The following is an 18,439-nucleotide window of genomic DNA, read 5'->3' on the forward strand; positions in this document are numbered from 1 at the left end:
TACACACCTTTCAGCCATACCGGCCCAAAGAAAAAAAAAAAAGTTTACATGCAGGGGCGGACGGACATGGAAGGCTATATGGGCTTAAGTCTAGACAAGATTTTGGGATAAAAACCCTTAGGTATATATATATATATATCTCTACCTTTCAGCCATACCGGCCCAAAGAAAAAAAAAAGAAGTTTACCTGCAACCAGTTCCTCGGACACGCAGCGGCACCCCGGCACATCGAGTCCCTGGAGTCAGGTTCTTCTTCCTGCAGTTCCTTTCATTGCAGACTTGTAGTCATCTACTCATCTTCTTCTTGCATCCAAGCTTGCTTTGTTTTCTGATTTGCTCCAAACGGGAGGTATTTCTCTTCTTTTCTGCTAAATCTCTTGATTGGTTTAATGGGTTTGTTGATTGAAAGTGTTCCTGATCAATTCTCTCTTGATTGGTGTAATGGGTTTAATGGATTTGTTGTTGATTTCTTTTCTTTTCTGATCAATTCTGTTTACCATAAGAAAAATTGAGGAGCCAAGGTCTGATTCTTGAAATCTAATGTTTATGTTTGATACAGCAAGGGTTTAGCTGTTGTTGGTCAAATGTCTCCAAAATTTGGACAAAAATGCTATACACCTCCTGTACCATATTTGCTTCTCCCGTTTAAGATTCTCGATAGACTTAACCGTGCAAGCACTCAACTGAAACCAATAAACTGGTTCCATTTTCAGTTATGCAAACTTATTCAAGTGTGATTTCAATTTACTGTGATTAACCATAATCCAAAATTCTGTGTTGTGTGGATCATTAACTGAATGTTCATATATATATATATATATACATATATATATACACACACACACATATATATATATATATATATATATAAGAAGTTCATTCGACCATATAAAGCTACAATTGGTGCTGATTTTGTCACAAATTAAAGGAACCTCATGTTGATGACAAATTGGTGACTTCGCAAGTGAATAATTAAAGCATTTACTAGAATATGTATTCTCTATATATACACCTGAAACATCAATTAATCTTAGTTCTGTTTGCCACATCTGTACTATTGTATTTGACAGATTTGGGACACAGCAGGACAAGAAAGGTTTCAAAGTCTCAGGGGCAGTATTTTATGTGGAGCAAATTGTTGTGTTCTTGTTTATGATGTGAATGTTCTAAGATCATTTGAAACACTTCAGAACTGGCATGAAGAGTTTCTCATACAGGTCTTTTAAATTTTTCCTCTTCTGTGGTTCTGCACTATCTAGCTTGTAAGGTTATCCTGATTATCTAAAGTTCTAATTATTGACATTATTTCACCATCGGTTAGCAGGTAGGTCCAGCTGACACTGAGGCATTTCCATTTATACTACTCGGCAACAAAATTGATATAGATGGCGGAAACAACAGAGTGGTATGGACATACATAAAATAAATAGAGGCTGAGGTGTTTCATCATCGTTTTTGTGTCCCCCCCTGTTATATGTTTTGATTGGAAAAAATAATAAAGGCATGAGGATGAGCCTCCCATTGGGTTCCAAACCTAAAATATATATATATATATATATATATATATAGATATATATATATATACAGTCCGGCTACACTAAGGATGTCCTTAGTTTTTCTTAGGTACGAATTTCCGGTTTTCACCCACTTTCCGATCAAATTTTCACATCTTAACCGTTCAGTTTTTAGGTCCTAATGTATAGATCACCTCTGCAAAATTTCAGCCAAATTGGTGATCATTAAGGCATCCAAAACTGCAAATTACAACAATGTAAACGAACGGTTCCGGTTCGACAGATTCGGTTCGTTCGTGTAAATTGCAGTTTTGGACGCCTTAACGATCACCAAATTGGCTGAAATTTTGCAGAGGTGATCCATACATTAGGACCTAAAAACTGAACGGTTAAGATGTGAAAATGTGATCGGAAAGTGGGTGAAAACAGTAAATCCGTTCCATAAGAAAAACTAAGGACATCCTTACCTGAGAAAAATCCTATATATATATATATATATATAGGGAAATTTTAAAATTTTTGTGCACTTGTAATTAGCCTAGATGGGTTTCGGATCCTGAATCCGCCACTGCATGGAAGTTAGAGAAATGGTCTTTTCTAATGGAGCCTTCTGATGGCGAAACTGCTGTGGAATATATCAAGTTTCTGTTCAAGATGATCGATTCAGAAGATGCTGGCATCTCCTTGATTGTGCAGGAATTTCTATGTACAACTTGAAAGCTATTTACTTAAGAAGTGGGCAATGTTGAGTCTCTAGAAAGCAGCCTGCATACTAGCATTTGACATAGATTCTACCTTCACATTCTTATAGACCTAGGACGGAATTTTTGGGGAAGTACCAAAAATGCTGGTCCAACTGTTATCGGTCATAAGCTGCTAGTTCATCAAATACAATTTGCTTTTATGAACTCTTGAATTTCTTATTGTTATCTTGGCTTGGTAGTGCTGAAGGCAATAGTGGATTAATGATTGCAACTAAGATATTTTGGGTAGTCTTCTGCGGTTTCACAAAACCAGGGGGAGGAAAGACCGATGTATATATGGATGATAAACATAATGTAATATGTTTTTCATTACTAAAATAAGAAACACCATATGTTTTTTTACTGTCTTTTTTATTTTACTTTTCTGGACTCTTATCCAAAGTGATGCTTTTAACTGGAGAATCAAAATATTCCATCATTTATTATATAAAGACGGACGTACTTCTTGAGTTCTTGGGTTATAATCGTTAGTTACTTGCATTTCGTTTTGTTCTTGCTCATGTATTGCCTTCTTTTGTGAAGGACAGAACTTGATCTCAAATATGTTCTGGAACAGCTCTGCAATGTTCTCAGATATATTCAATCCACTTCTTAACTGTGCTTTGTGCATTCCTTTTGGACTATGTTTTGCGGTACGCTGCCTAAACAGTTCTTACAAGAATTTAACAAGACAGTCCAAATATGTGAGGCTTTTCCTAGTCAAGTAATCACCATAGCTTTGCCAGTTCCAAAGGCATTAGAGTCCCAAAGGCATTAGCCAAGTGAAGAAACATTAAAATTGAAATGCCAAGTAGCCAAAAGCATCCAGACAATATGCAATGTCAATCTCCATATGATATATAGGTTCATATTAATCATATCACAAGACACAAGTCATGAAAACAATCTCATACAAAAATCAAGTCAACTTGTAAGCAAGTTGGAACAAAACTCCAGCCGACAAACCAACAATACACAAGACAGAAACCCCACGAACCCGAATGAAAAAAACATTCAAATTCTTAGCAACCTGAAGAGCAAGAGTCAGAATCTGCAGCCTACCTTGCTCCTCCATCTTCTTAAAGAAGTAGATTGGCTTCAGAGACTGCCTCAACATGAACGCCAAAGAGAAGGGAAACCCGAATGCCAAAAAGCTCTGAATTGATACTTCGGGTATTGGCGACGACCGAGTCATGTATGAAATGTAAGCTCCAAGGCCAAGCTGAACCAAACCCAGAACAGCCACAGTCCTGCTCAGACTATACATGTTCTTGGCCATCACTTCAAGGACTGTTCGGGTCTCATTGCCCAAATCAGAGAGGTCTCGCTCCACAGTCGGTCCTTCGATTTCTTCGTGCTTGAAATTTGGGTTTTGACTTGGGTACTGACTTGGGTTTTGGGGTTTCTCAGATTCTGATGAACCGGAGGTTGAAAGAAATCTGGGTCTACTATCCGACGGCCATTTAAATCTGGGAGTGTTCAATTGGGTAAAACCAGATTGAAATTGTTGGGTTTTGGATCAAGAATCGAAGAAGACAAAGATGGATCAAAGGCCAAGCCTTTAGTGGATTTTTCATCAAAGGGTTTTAGATTTGGTGCTGTTCCTTTGTAGTCTTTGAAAATGGAGTTGGGGTTTGAAGTAGATATGTAAGGGTTTGAGGGTGTTTGTGAAAAAGTGGAATTGGACGAGTGAATGAAGGGTTTAGGAGTAGGGTTTTGGAGCTTTTGGGGGATGAAGTAGGTGGAGGATATGGTGGAGAACGATGAAGAAGAGTGAGAGGGTGGAGAACCAAAAATTGAGATGACAAGGTTATTTTGGTTTGATTGATAGAGAGTGTGTTGGAGAGTTGTTAATAACTGGTGAGTGGTGACACTTTATATGACCCACAAATGAAGAGGCCCGGCCCAAATCAATTCAATAACCCACATTGACCACAATGTGATACTGCAAGAGCAGAAGAGAAACACAAGTTGAAACAGAAGAAGCTTGCAAGAAAGGTAACATCTGAAACAATAAGGTATGACAGCCTCTTTCTCTTTCAATTCAAACATACTTCCTTTTCTTGATTCTTACATTCACGTTTCAAAAGTTCATCCTATTGTCATTTCTGGGTTTTCCTGTATTAGGTCATTTACAATCTTGTATCATTTTATGGATAGTGGTTTCAGTTTCACCCTTATCAAATAATATTTTCTTATAGTATATATTGTAGTAAATGGGAAGTTGGGATAGTACTTGTCTGCTAAATGAGGTCCCTCAAAATTAGTTTAATGATTTTCATTAACTGCAAAAAATAGTAGCTTTCTGTGTTAATTAAAGAGTAATAATGTTACGATTGGAAGATGCTACAGATACTCAGACAACCCCTTATTTTCTTTTGGCCGCAATCAAGAATAGAGCACTGCACCAATCAGTTTCTTGTTGCAGAGAAAAGGGGTGAATGCTGCTCCAATCTCCCACTCGCATTTCCATTGTTTTGGCACCCTTTTGTCATTGAAACTCCTAGTCTCTCGCCAAATTCCTGAATCTATAAATAATATGCCAGTGTTGTGTTCAAGTCCAAGAAACTTGTACCTGTGTGTTGTGAACAACTTGCCTCGGGGTATGCATTGTGTTCAGTTTTTCTATAGATGACAACTTCAAAACTATTAAGCCATGGTATTCGATTTTGTTACTTTCTTTCGGCCTTCCTCCAAAAGGTTTGTCCATTCCATGAGCTAAAACAAAATTGATACACTAGATTACTTTGTTGCTATAAGGAGAAATTGAACTGCTCTCCTTCACTCCTTGTAATACCCCAAAATTCTGTTTTCCATCAATAAGTCTTGCATTTGAGGAACTTAAGTTTGTGCCAAGTTTTATTTGCAAAATTTGTTACGATTTGCCATTTTAGTTTTTAATTTAAAGTATTTATTTTTCTTTACATTTGGGCTTTTCTTTATTTTTCTTTACATTTGGGCTTTTCTCAAGTTTAGAAATATTATCCAAATGATACTAAGCCCAGTCCATTCTTGCCATAAAACAAAAGCACTTGTACACCGATCTTTTCACCTGTTTTGGGAGAAATAATCATATGCCTCATTCCTTCCTTTTTCAGTATTCTCTTACCCATGTTCGTCAGCCAATTTACATGCTCGAATACACCTAGATCCGAGCCTTAGATCGAAAAACATTCTTCATCAAAGTTGTTCTTCATCGTCGTTTCTATAACATATCCGAAAATCAGCTCAATCGGATTTGTATTGAGGTCTGTACATTAGTCTGAGTAGTGGTTGCTGAGAAATCAGCAATCAGCATTTCTCGGGTTCAATTATTCATCTTCGTTTCCAATTCGAATCTGTTAAAGTGTTAAGAAATTGATAGTGTAAAGTCTTTGACAGCAAACGTGAAAGTTAGAGAGTTGATTTCGTTAAACTCCGTACTTTCATTGTTTGAATGCATTGATCACTTGGTCACTTGGTCCAATTGTTGATTTTACGAAATGACTTTCTGTTTTGATTTGGAAAGTTAGAGAGTTGTTTTTCATTGAACTTTAGTTTCTGCTATTGTCTGAGAAACTCTTTCATGCCTTGTGGCAATCTCTTATAGTTTTCAGTTATATGATGTTTATGTGGTTTGAGAAATTGTTGATATTTTCATGTTCAAAGTGAGCTTCTTTTAAAGTCGTTTGAAGAAGGCATAGAATGATTTTTGAGACAAATGCGATTTCGAAAACGATTTTTAAAACCCCTACTGGGCATCGTTTATGCTCACCCCCGTCTTCCTCAAAACCTTTTCAGGTGGCTCACTCTATTTGTAAATAGCTTCTGGTCTAAAGCTAATTTTTGGTGGCATTGCTACGTGGAGAATCCTCTTGACTAGGAGAGATTGTGGGTGAACTTTGTTCATAATTTGAGAAGTTCTTGCGAAGGCTAGATTGCTGTACGTACTTTTGACTTAATATCACTGGTACCTACTTGAGGAAGCTTTAGGTTCTACTTACCTGGGATGTGAACAACCAAATGGGGTTGTAATGTTCATTGTAACCTTGTTGTAATCCTACGTATCTTTGGTGTCCAGTAGCTATACATTACGTTTGTAAGCTTGTCTTTTGTTGTGCCTATCAAGTTATAAGTTCAAGGGTAGTTTTCAGAAATTTCGTTAGTTTGCAGCTTCTTTTTCTCTTCCGTTAAAAAGGTTTGCTCTCTTATGAAACTCAACTGTATCAAAGTATACCCTTCAAGGATTCTCACAAAGTAATTTTTACCAAAATAAACCAACTTTTAGATTTAAAACTTCATATTGAGATCAAAAACAGCTTTGCTGAATTTCTGAGAAAGCTACTGATCTGTTAACTTCGAGCTCTGTGATACCGTACTTACTGATCTCTAAATGTTGTGAAATTTTGGTATGTTTCTGTTCTGCCAGTTAACAATTGATCTGGAAATTTTCTTGTCTTTTGGATACTCAGTGAATTTTTGGTGAATTTTCTAAGTTGCCTTTGCTGCTGCTATGTTCTTCTGAAACCTGACAGTTCAGTCTATTTGCATCCATCATTTTCCTTACTTCTCGAACTCTGATTAGCTTGAAATTTTAGTATGTTATACCTTGTTATGTCAGCTTTCATTCTGGAAAATTTCAAGTCATTTCTGCACACAATGAATTTTTCGTAAATCCTCAAAGTCGAACTGTTCCTGCCTAAAGGTTACATATTAAGTTGTGTCATATTTGGTCTTTTCTGAATTTCTCTTGCTTGAGAACCCCTTAAGTCATACCCCGGGTTTGGGGTGTGACACATATCATTGGCTCATTGAAAAGTATCATTGACTACTTCACAAGAAACATTTCACTAAATCTCTTCCACTGTATGCAGAAATTACTGTTTGGTGGCTCTGCTAGAATTCTAACTACTAATATCATGTTGCTTTTGCTCAACATCTGTAGGTAATAGCATTTAGTGATGAAGAAGGAGTAAGGTTTCAGTCTACATTCATAGGAAGTGCTGCTATAGCTGGAATTTTACCAGTTTCAGCACTGCAAATAACTGATAAAAGGTTTCCTCGAATAAATCCTAATTTATATATATTTGTAACACTATTCTTTATCAATTAATTTATGATTATAGTCCTTGTTCAGTGGTGTGACAATTCAAGATGCTCTTAAGAAAAACTCCATTGAAGTTACAGAGGAGCACTTGCAGCAGCTCAGATATGACCCAAAGTCAGTTTGGGGTTATATTAAGGTATAATGCCCTACGCTGGTTATGTTGATAACCTGTATTAGAATATTCTCTGTGGAAACAACAATAAAATGGATGCATGTTATAGGTTCTTCTAGTGCTCTGACTGCAAACTCTGCTGATTGTTTCATGCTGTAGATTCACATTGAACAAGGGCCTGTACTGGAATGGGTTGGTTTTCCTCTAGGAGTTGTTAAAGGCATAGCTGGACAGACAATACTAAAGGTATCAAAAGTGTTTCAGCTTTTCATAGGTGCATGTCTAAATTATGTTTCATTTAATCATACAAACAAGAAAAATTTCCATAGTTGAGAATTGTACCATGCAACTACACATATATGTCTGGAACTCATGAGGATTCAAAAAGGGACTAATATTGATTTTTAGGTCCTGGAAAAAGTGGAACAACATCTTTATGAGAAACTACATGTCTCATAAGGGAAAATTTCTGTATAATTTCATGAGAGAACCAAGAAGTTGAATACAAAAGCTCCGATTATAGATTGTATTTCATCATACAGATGTTGATGTATAAAGTAGTAAACTACAATGGCATTATATTATACTTTTATTTCGGCTGAGCCGTCCAATATACATAAGGGTAAATTCCTCCTATGGTACCTAAGGTATTGTTACTTGGACAGTTTGATACCTGATGTATTAAAGGGGACAGTTTGGTACTTGAAGTTACACTCCGTTTGACACTTTGGTACTTCTGTTAATTTTTCTGTTAAATGTAAGGATAAAATTGACATTTAGAATATATGTATAAAGCATAATAAAAAAACATGAGTTTGTGGGTTGATTTTCTTCATAATTTTATAGGTATGAATTAATGCTTATGGGTTATGTTGAAGGTGAAATATTCAAATTTTATGTTTACTATATAGTAATCATATAGTGAACACCTATGAGAGTACTCCATTGAAACTAGTCTCGCACAACTAAATTTTTTTAAACATAAAATTCAATTATGTCAACTTTAATATAACCCAAAAGTATTAATTCATTTTCATTTTCTCCTAAATGACCCAAAAAATGATGAAGACCTAAAATAATACCAAATAATATCATCGCATTGTGTTTATGAAGAGGAGGAAAAATCCAAGTTTTGGAGGAAAAATTAGTGGATTTATAGAGAATAGTACCCAAAAAAAATATGATTATTATATTTCTTTAACATAAAATTCGAATATTTCACCTTCAACATAACTTATAAACAAATTATGAAGAACGGCAATCAACCCACAAACTCATGTTTTTTTATTATGTTTTTATACATATATTCTAAATGTCAATTTTATCCTTACATTTAACTGAAAAATTAACAGAAGTACCAAAGTGTCAAACTGAGTCTAACTTCAGGTACCAAACTGTCCCCTTTAATACATCGGGTATCAAACTGTCCAAGTAGCAATACCTCAGGTACCATAGGAGGAATTTACCCTATACATAAACATTGTAGGTTACAATGAGAGGTTCCCAGGGGCATGCTGGAACAGTTCCAATGTCCATGAGTCATGACCCTATGGCTGCTGCTGCGGAAGCCATTATATTGTTAGAAAGCCTAAGTAAGCATCCTCAAGATTTTCTGTCTTTTGATGGTGAATGCAAAAGTTACTCATTAGAATCACTTTCAACTTACTCGTTTGTACCGTTGGTGAGATATCGACTTGGCCAAGTGCAAGTAATGTTATACCATGACAGGCAAGAAGTTTATCTCGACATTGCTAAATTTGATATTAAATGCTAAATCGGGTAATGAAAATGATCTTCTTGATTTCAGGTAACATTCACAGTAGATTTACGTGCAATTGATGACATGGGACGTGAAGCTGTTGTATGTGAATTATCTATCCGATTGTATCAAATATGTGATAGGCGTTCAGTTTCGTGCCCAATTGATCGTAAGGTGTGGAACTTTTCATGTCCTAGTCAATCATTTGCAGGTAGCTTAACAAGTAAGACAGTAACCTTACATGCTTTGAACCTTTTCAGCATGATGCAAATGCAGTCATTTGCGATTCTGAGCTGACTTCGAAGCTGAAGTCAGCAGCTTATCTTGGGCTCAAGAGAATGACAGGTTCTGTTCAGGATGAAGTACCTGTATTAATGAGTGGAGCAGGACATGATGCAATGGCTCTGTCTCATTTAACTAAGGTTTGTTATCTTTAATTTGCAAGATGAATCATGAACCATATGTTACTGTTTTTGTTATTTTCTGTGGTGTATAATTCTGGTCTCCAAAAATATGAACAGGTGGGTATGCTTTTTGTCCGCTGTCGAGGAGGCATACGTCACTTCCCTGAAGAACATGTATTGGATGATGATGTTTGGGCATTTGGTTTGGCAATCCTGGCATTCATAGAGACTCAGCTCTAGATTGGAACATTTTTTTCCGACATTACTGTATATATAGGAGCAATCTCAATAATCTAGTATGTGACGAATGATGGGTCTTGTATGTGACAATTCTTTTGTCAAGTACAAACCTAAAATTAAGGGATCATATTTACTCTGCAATGTGAAGCCCCTGCATAATGTTTCTCATTTTACTAGTACTGGAGGTCTAGCCATTGGAAGTGCGACCCCCGCTGCCCCCAATCCCCCCATTTTATTCATATGAAACAGAAAAATTTACAAACCAAGAGGGGGACATTAGAACCTTACCTCTTCAAGGAAATTTCACAACTTTCTACCAAAAACAAAAGCCAAACTTGATAATACGGACACTCAGACTGACCATACAAGTGAAAAAAGAAAAGCATAGCAGCTAAATCGTTGCTGCTATTACCAAAATAACAACAGCAACATCAAATCAAACAACAAGGTTCATAAGGAAATGTACATCGTACATTACTGCATAGATAGAATAGATAGAAATAAGAAAGCATATTATATAACTACTGCTTTCTTTTTGTTTTGTTTCCGATCACTGCCTTGCTTTCAAACGAGCTACTTTCAATGCAATTGCTAGTGCTACTTTCTCCTTGATGTGGTCAAAAAATTGAAAATAAGCATACCTCCATGACTTCTTCAATATCAATGTGCCACAAACACTCCAAAAACCTATGATAAAGCCAAGCACCGCGCTGGTATATAAACCAAGCTTTTCATCATCAGCTTCATGAGGCTCATGCATGTTGCCTCCATCTTCTGTGCAATTTGAAAGAGGAAATCCACAGAGTGAAGGATTGCCCTCATAAATAGATGAATCATCGAGCGTCTGAAGTTGGTTACCCGAAGGAATTCTTCCGGTCAACTTGTTGCAAGACAAGTTCAAGTGAGATAAGAAAGTCAGAGAAGCGAGACTTTGTGGAATCTGTCCTGAAAGCTGGTTCTGGGAGAGGTCAAGTGTTTCAAGCAAGTGCAAGTTTCCAATTTTTGAGGGGATATTTCCACTTAATTGATTAATGGACAAGTTTAATGTAGCTAATTGAACGAGACTGCTGATTTCTTCAGGAATTTCACCTTCTAAATCATTATGCGAAAAATCAATAATGGTTAGAAGCACCTCGTTGCGTAAGAAGTATTCACTTGCTCTTCCTTTTACAGTCACAGTTATTACCTCAAAATCACCAGAGTAATTCCAGCCCCCATAACTACTAGAGATTAAAGAAGTCAATTTATTCAAACAGTTGGGAATAGTCCCTGAAAATCTATTGTGACTTAGGTCTAGGATTTGAAGGGAAGGAAGACTGCACAAATGATGAGGAATATGTCCACTTAAAGAGTTTGATTGCAATTGCAGCACTGTGATTGTGGATACTTTTGATCCTATCCAAGAAGGTATGCTTCCAGTAAATTTGTTGCCTCCAAGATAAAGTCTCTCCAAAGCTGAGCAATTTTGCAAGGCAGAAGGAATTTCTCCGCTAAATTGATTGTTGTCTATCTTTAGTGTAAAAAGAGAACTTGGAATGCCCATTGAGCTTGGAATATTACCAGACATATTGTTGTTTGAGACATCCACAATGACTATGCTGCTCCACAAACCCCATTCTTTAGGGAATTCTCCGGATAACTGATTGTTATTCAGAGCAAGGTCAGATAGAGATTGAATGCTACAAATAGATGATGGAATAGTTCCATCAAATTGATTATGGCTCAAAACTATGGAAAGTAGATTCGGAAAAGAGTTGAATCGGAACGGAAGCTTTCCACTTATTTGATTGTAAGATAAATCCAACGATTGGATTTGGGAAGATATCTTAAAGAGCCATTCCTCTGGTATTAGACCCGAGATTCCAGCATTCTTAAGTGAGACCCACACGAGCTCAGTTTGAGATTGAAGCCATACAGGGAAGCCGGGGCCTACTCGGCAGTTGATCATTCCAATGTGGTAGAGCTTGAAAGGAGGAATCCATTCATAATCAATCAAATTGAAAATGATGGGCACAGGTTGGGTTGTGCTAACTGCAAAAGACTCTAATTTTGTGAGATTTATGAAATGGGCTTCGGTTAAATTGCCTTCCCATGAATTATAAGATAGATAAAGGCTCACTAGCTGAGAAAGTTTTCCCAAACTTTGAGGAATGGAACCGTTGAAAATATTATCCCTGAGATCAAGTGTCTTCAGGGATGATGATAAATTGCTGATAATAAATTCTGGAATGGATCCCCAAAAAGAGTTGGAGCTGAGATAGAGATGCTGCAGGCTTCTCAGCATTCCCAACGAACTAGGCAATTTGCCTACCAGCCCACAGCCTTGCAAATCTAGTGACTCCATTATATTAAATGAATAATTTGAGAAACCACTCAAAAACTCTTCAATCCCCCCTTCAATTTGACTCCATGCAAGACTCAATGACTTGAGCCTGCACAAATTTCCACTAAATTTGGGAAATTGACCTTTGAGTCCTATACTCCCTGAGTCAAGGTGTTGTAGAGATTTGAGTCTTACAAATTCATCAAGAAAGGGGCCACTGAAAGAATTCCCACTCAGATCAACTTTTGTAAGGCCAGTAAGATTAAACATCCATTTAGGATATGAAAAATTAATACTATTCCATGACATATCAAGGACCAAAAGTGATGTGAAGTTAATTGTAGGCATGGATAGTGGAAGCTGGTTTCCACCAATTTCGCAACCAGACAAATGCAACTCTAAGAGTGAAGGAAGCATGTTAACCTCATGTAGCCAACTAACTCCTGTGTTGCTAAGGTTCACACTTCTAAGATTGAGGTATTTTAGGGAAGAGAGATGAGAAAGCCAATTCAAGTTTTTGGAAGAAAGAGAATAACTAGAACTGAGGTCAAGATAGTTCAAGTTTGAGAGGTTACCAAGAGAAGTAGGAATCTCTCCCGCAACTGAATTCAAAGACTGGGTACTTGAAAAATTGAGATATCTCAGACTTGTAAGCTCCCCAATAAACTTGGGAATGTGAGTCCCTTGAAAATCATTCGAGCTCAAGTCTAAGTAACTCAAATGTTTCAAGCCAAGCAAAGAAGGATTAATTAACTTACCCCCCAAACAAGATTGAAGATACTCCGTGGTGTTCCACTGATCATCATCAGTGGTGTATGGATATGTATTACGGAGGTCAACCGTTGCAACATGACCAGTGCGGTTGTTGCATGAAATCCCTGTCCATTGGCAGCATTCGTGACCAGCCCAAGAAGAAAGCTTACCAGAAGGATCAGTGAGATCTTGTTTAAAGCTGAGAAGTGCTCGCCTCTCTTCCTCCATGCATGATTCCACGACACTGCTATTGTTTAGGCACGAAGATGCCAAAAATAACAAGAGCAAGAAGTGAAGAATGAGGCGAGAGATAGGGTTAAAGTAGACATAGATGTCCATTATTTTCAGGCCTTTAACTTCGTGTACGTTGCAGATGCATAGGATGCCGAGCACAAGTTGAATTTATAGCAAGTCTAAGGTTTATTTGTCCAGAATATTCCGAGTCGTCATGCAACATCAACCCAATTTACAAGTTTGGGTTAGATAGACTTTAGTAGCGAAGACTTTGAAAAGTCTCCCTTCTCCGCTGTCCTCCTGGTAGCAAAGTGGGAGTATTCTCTAGTAGCAAAGTGGATTGAAGACTTGGTCGTTTGTGGGAGTATTCTCTAGTAGCAAAGTGGAACATGATTGTACAAAATTAGTCATACACATAGTTGTACCTTTTTTTTTCCGAAAATTCTATCGTGCAGCGTGCGGCGAGAGCACTGTTGGTCACGTGGCGCGCACGAGATCCGTTAAAATAGCATCAGAGGGGTTAGAAAGTGATCATGACCGTTGAATTATGTAACCGGCTGACCCTTTGGTTGGATCGGAATCCGGCTGACCCGTGTGAGATGGAGTTATGAATCTGGAGTTCTTCTTCCCCAATATAATTGGGATCTGGAGGCTTTTCCATTATACTAGTGTTAATGGGGCCTGATCTTGATTAGGGAAGCAATGTTTATATGTTTTCGACAAAGTTACAAGGACTTTTAGCTGTCTTATAGGCAACCCTATTTCAGCAGAGAGAATATGGGGGATTGATATCTTCACTTTTATTGTTCTATTGTATCCATTATGGGAAGAATGTCTTAATAAGACACATGCTATTCTGGTAAAACCAATTTGTTTATGGATTGAAACTAATTAAATTGCTTCATGGTTTTGATTTGTTACTGTCAAATCTCCTACTTATGATTACTCGTTTCAAGATATAGATGATGCTAGTAATTCACTGACATTTAGTATGCAAGAACGCTATGTAGAATTTGTTATCTAATACTATCAGGATAATTATATTTGGAAGTAGAAGGCAAAATTTCACAATACAATTGTACGGCAGGTGAGGGTTCATTGATTACTCTAGATTCCAGAAGGTAGTATAGAATACCCTTTTGATTTCATTAGCTTAATTATGTCAAACTGAAAAGGTAGGACTTCCATCTCTGTGAACTGTAAGACCATTACTGAGGAAGTGTTCTCATAGCTAAGACCGTATGTTGGCTTGGCAGTTAGTTTAAAGTTAAGGATGGAGTTGAGAGTTTAACTAAAGAGCGTAGGAGATAAGTCATAATTACTTTTTATGGACTAATAAACTTGAAAGCTTCAGACCCTCTTCGATAGTAATCTTAGAGGTTCATCCGGTGAATGATTCTCTTCAGTTTGTCTTGTTGGAAAATTTTGGTCTGCTATAGAGCTAAAGTTAACTTTGTTTTGCACCATGAACCCCACCCTTTTGCAGCAAACGACATGGAGAGTGAGCTCTCTGAATTATTGCTTCTTGTTCTGGTTTAAATTTGGTGATATTGAATTATAAAAATGTAGGCCAAGTGCATGATTGTGTTCTGTTTCATTGTGGCTGGTATCTGTTCTCCAGTCAATGGGTACACTCAATGTGTGTGTCAGGTTTTGATTGACTTCATTGATACCTCCAATTGTGTTTAACCCGGTCAATACATCAGAATGGTCTTTGTGTTCAATTTGATCTATGATTATTTACTGGAAGCCACCCTATCAAATTATAGGTTCCCAATCAGGGACTGAAATGAATGAGGAAAAGCCTTTGTAGGCTACTTGCCAAAAGTGTACTTTTATACTTCTTAATCTTCCTTCTTAGATCTATAACCAGATTCCTGCTATTGGTAAGGTGGGTTTGTCACAGAATACAGTTTCAATATATGGAGTGAATTGTTGGTGTATACCTATATTCAAGAACATATATACAACAGTACCTGCCCCCCAAAACAAATCTCTAAAACTTGGTGTAAATTCAATGCTATAAAACACAGAATCCCCAAGGATATTTAATCTTCTGCTGCATAAATTAATAGTAGTAATAGTAAACAAACCTATGTTCAGATTGGAAACAAGATATTTTGATATATTATGCAATAATAATCTCACTGGAAATTTTCTTGATTTCGCCTCTTAGCTTCTGTGGAAAGTTAACAAGCTCATTAATCTTTTTCGCTTGGGCAGGAGGAACTAAAACCTGTTGAATGCCTCCAACCCGCTTCCCGAAGCTGCAAAGAGTATGTTAGTTTTTCAATTACCTTTTGAAGGCACCTAGTTTTAGAGTAAAGGGAACTGGAATTGAATATCTTTCAAATTTGTTTGTTCTAGCCATGTAAGAAAAATGAGGTGATTCTCTTTATATAATGTTAGTCATCTTCTAGTAGATTGAATATGAATATTTTGCAGGATTGCTGATTTTGTGACTGCGAATCCAGATCCGTTAATACCAACGTAAGAATATCACCAAATTTTTGTAAAGTTTAGTTTGCATTATGTGCATTGTGATCATTATTTTGTATTTATCTGTCAAGCAGAAATCGAAAGAAACGACGATCCTGTTGCTTTTGGAAATGGCTCTGGTACCATCTTCTCTTTACTTTTCATTTCTTGTTTACCATTTTCAAGAGAAATGCTGCTCTACTATTAAGATAAAATTGCTTCAAACAAAGAAATTGTTAGCACTATTGAACTGAGAACAACTTCCCAGCAAATGTAAAATATGTTGTGCTAAAAGTTCATGAAGCATTTGAATTCTTTCTATAGATAGAAATGTGGAATCAATCTTCATCCTTAGTCCTCAATTGTATTTCTGATAGTTATTTCAGTCTTGGGTCATTTGTTAAGGAAGTATGATTTTGATGATGCCTAAAACTTACTGTTATTGATGGAAGTAGCAGTAAAACTAGAAAACATTTTGTGCTTGGTTCCTAAAATAACAAGATTAACCTTAACATTTGATTAGCAGTATCGTTGGCCTCTTCTTTTCCCTCCTCTGTAATGCAGTATCAATCAATTAGACATAATGCCTAAACTTTTTAATAAAGCATTCATGAGATTGCTTGTCTTTATGTGGCCTCACAAGTGTACATTCCTTTTTCTAGTTCTGCATTCCATGAGGGGTGTCTCCGATTTATACTAAGATAGTCAGACACAGAGCATCTTGAAGTTTCTAAATTTTTATATGCAAAAGAGCCAGATGTTTTACCTTTGAAGTGGATTTGCAGGATTTGCGAAAGCTTGTTTGTACCTGCGTATAGCTTCTGGTCTTCTAGTACCAGAAGCCAAGCTGTTTCTGCATTTGGAGGATTTGCTTTATGTGGTTAAAGCCAAACCCCATGATCGCAGGATGATGTGTGACTCACCGATTGTGCAAACTAAGTTGAGCCAGTAAGGCTGCATTCTTGTTCTTTGTAGTTACTCTTTCTTGTTTTAGTTATATATGCAGGGGATCTCTGAGCTTTTCCTTTGTAATGATTTCTTCTTTGTTCTTTGGTTGCATTTTTGCAGAAGTGATTCTCTCTGTAAATATTCTCATTCTAGCATCTCATGTGGTTCTGAATTTCAGTCAGAGGTTGTGAAAGATGACTCGTTGTCAAAGGTAAGTACCAGTGTACAACTTCCAGGCAAATGCTTTCGAATTGCTAAAATGTTCTGTTGGGAACCACGTGAATTCGATTGATCGGGAAATGAATGAATTTGTTCTATTCATTTGCAAGTGAAGTCTACTGTTATTTAATAAAGACATTTCCCGGCTAGTTTAGTAAATTTAGGACATGGACTCTCTCTTCTAGGAATTTGCATTCCAATTCCACTCAGAATTTGTAGAGCTGAAATCTTTGGAATTTGAGGAAATCATGTGGGTTGTAGCACGTTCTAGCATAATCTTTGTTGCTTATGGATTATGCGTAACTTGGTCCAAAATACTAACTACATATAACTTTATTCTCATTGTTTGTAGTATGTTTGGTTTTTCTTTAGTGGTCAAACTACAGTTCCTAAATTTGGTATTTTGTTTGATTTTTGGGTGAGTAATCTTGATGAAGGTATTGAACGACTTGGATCCTGCAATAAAAGTTCATACCCGACAAGTTCCAGCTTGAATAGGATGTAAGCTTTTTCCCTGGAAGCAACAAGCAAATTATGTGTCTCTTTTCTACTATTCTGTTTGCATTTGTAAGGGGTTCATGTGAAAGTTTAGGAATAATAGTACATGACAAAGGAATTTATTTTAAATTCAATAAGATGTGTTAGTTAGGAGGCAGTTGTGTAATTGCATCAACTAGAGGGATTCATATTCGATACGGTACTAGACCCATTTTCAGCAATCCTGTATTGTCTTTGAACTGTCGTTAAATTCCTCATATTCCACCTAATGAGCGTCTGATTGTTCAAATCTCCTCCAGTATCTTAGAGCTGTTGTATATTTAAGGACATCTTTGCCATAGTGTCACCAATGGATGTGCTTCTACTATAGGTACAAAGATTGGAACAGCAGCTGCTTGAAGAAATAGAGCTACGTGCTATTCTGGAAAATGCAATTGAGAAAAATGCTACTAAATTCTCCAGTCCAGCATGCCTTCCTCCTTACAATGTATGTTTTCTAAACATTGTTTAATTTATCCTCTCTATTTCAGCATTTCCTAAATCATCAGCTCAACAAGCGAGTGAAAGTCCTAAAAGTCCTAAAATCGACATTTTGTAAATTTTAGGACTTTTGGATTCATAGCGGACTAATATGTAGTTTGCGAGCAATGTGACATTGTCCACTTAATGTTTGATATAAATCATTTATTTTTTAATCTTCTGTTACATGAAAGTGATAAAACCTATGTACAGCCTCAAGAGCTCCTGAGCATTATTGCTGCAGTGGAGGTGACAGTTTCTGAACTAGAACAGGAGTTGGTTGCATTGCATTTCCAACTAAGTCAAGAAAGAAATGAAAGAAGGCTGGCAGAATATCGTCTGAGGCATCCATCTCCTCGGTCAATGTCTCCTCGCCCGTCCAGCATTATGAAACTGCCGGTATAATGTCTTGTCATATGTTGATCTCATATTGTTTAATGACCTGGCTGAAATAGAGTAATATTGCTCATTTTATGGATGTTGTCATTAATATCGTTCTCTGTGCTTATTTAGATTTCATCTTCCAGAATGTCTGCTGACCACCCGAGGCGGGTATCCAACTGGGGGATTAACAGCACGTGCAATACAGGTGGGAAGTAAATCCGTTTT

At 36.9% G+C, this 18,439-nt stretch overlaps 4 protein-coding genes across 6 annotated transcripts; 2 read left to right on the forward strand and 2 right to left on the reverse strand.

The window, feature by feature from the left end:
* Nucleotides 1-3,092: 3,092 nt before the first annotated feature.
* LOC112178091 lies at nucleotides 3,093-3,773 on the reverse strand (the record flags this gene model as incomplete). Its single annotated transcript, XM_024316304.2, has 1 exon — nucleotides 3,093-3,773. A coding segment is annotated over one exon (597 nt), but the record flags the coding sequence as incomplete, so codon positions are not given.
* Nucleotides 3,774-3,878: 105 nt separating this feature from the next.
* Nucleotides 3,879-10,026, forward strand: LOC112198266 (allantoate deiminase 1-like). The gene is made up of 7 exons (XM_040518438.1): nucleotides 3,879-3,896; nucleotides 7,182-7,291; nucleotides 7,374-7,479; nucleotides 7,615-7,701; nucleotides 9,263-9,388; nucleotides 9,475-9,636; nucleotides 9,736-10,026. The coding sequence occupies exons 1-7, from the start codon at nucleotides 3,879-3,881 to the stop codon at nucleotides 9,856-9,858; spliced, it is 732 nt and encodes a 243-aa protein (XP_040374372.1). The 3' UTR covers nucleotides 9,859-10,026.
* A 382-nt stretch (nucleotides 10,027-10,408) lies between these two features.
* LOC112198273 (receptor-like protein EIX2) lies at nucleotides 10,409-13,162 on the reverse strand. The gene has a single exon (XM_024339371.2). It carries the CDS (start codon nucleotides 13,160-13,162, stop codon nucleotides 10,409-10,411), a length of 2,754 nt encoding a protein of 917 aa, XP_024195139.1.
* A 2,221-nt stretch (nucleotides 13,163-15,383) lies between these two features.
* LOC112178009 lies at nucleotides 15,384-17,837 on the forward strand. 3 transcript variants are annotated; one of them, XR_005804632.1, is made up of 6 exons: nucleotides 15,384-15,444; nucleotides 15,614-15,658; nucleotides 15,742-15,786; nucleotides 16,432-16,594; nucleotides 16,715-16,805; nucleotides 17,682-17,769. XR_005804632.1 is itself a non-coding variant. In XM_040512668.1 (4 exons), exons 2-4 carry the CDS (start codon nucleotides 16,554-16,556, stop codon nucleotides 17,820-17,822), a joined length of 273 nt encoding a protein of 90 aa, XP_040368602.1. In that variant the 5' UTR covers nucleotides 15,506-15,658; nucleotides 16,432-16,553; the 3' UTR covers nucleotides 17,823-17,837. The 3 variants fall into 3 exon arrangements, 1 of the variants encoding a protein (XP_040368602.1); XR_005804631.1 differs by lacking the exon at nucleotides 15,384-15,444 and having other exon boundaries at nucleotides 15,506-15,786; nucleotides 17,682-17,696; XM_040512668.1 differs by lacking the exons at nucleotides 15,384-15,444; nucleotides 15,742-15,786 and having other exon boundaries at nucleotides 15,506-15,658; nucleotides 17,682-17,837.
* Nucleotides 17,838-18,439: the final 602 nt, after the last annotated feature.

This window comes from Rosa chinensis, chromosome 1 (assembly GCF_002994745.2).
Source record: "Rosa chinensis cultivar Old Blush chromosome 1, RchiOBHm-V2, whole genome shotgun sequence".
NCBI classification, from domain to species: Eukaryota; Viridiplantae; Streptophyta; class Magnoliopsida; order Rosales; family Rosaceae; genus Rosa; species Rosa chinensis.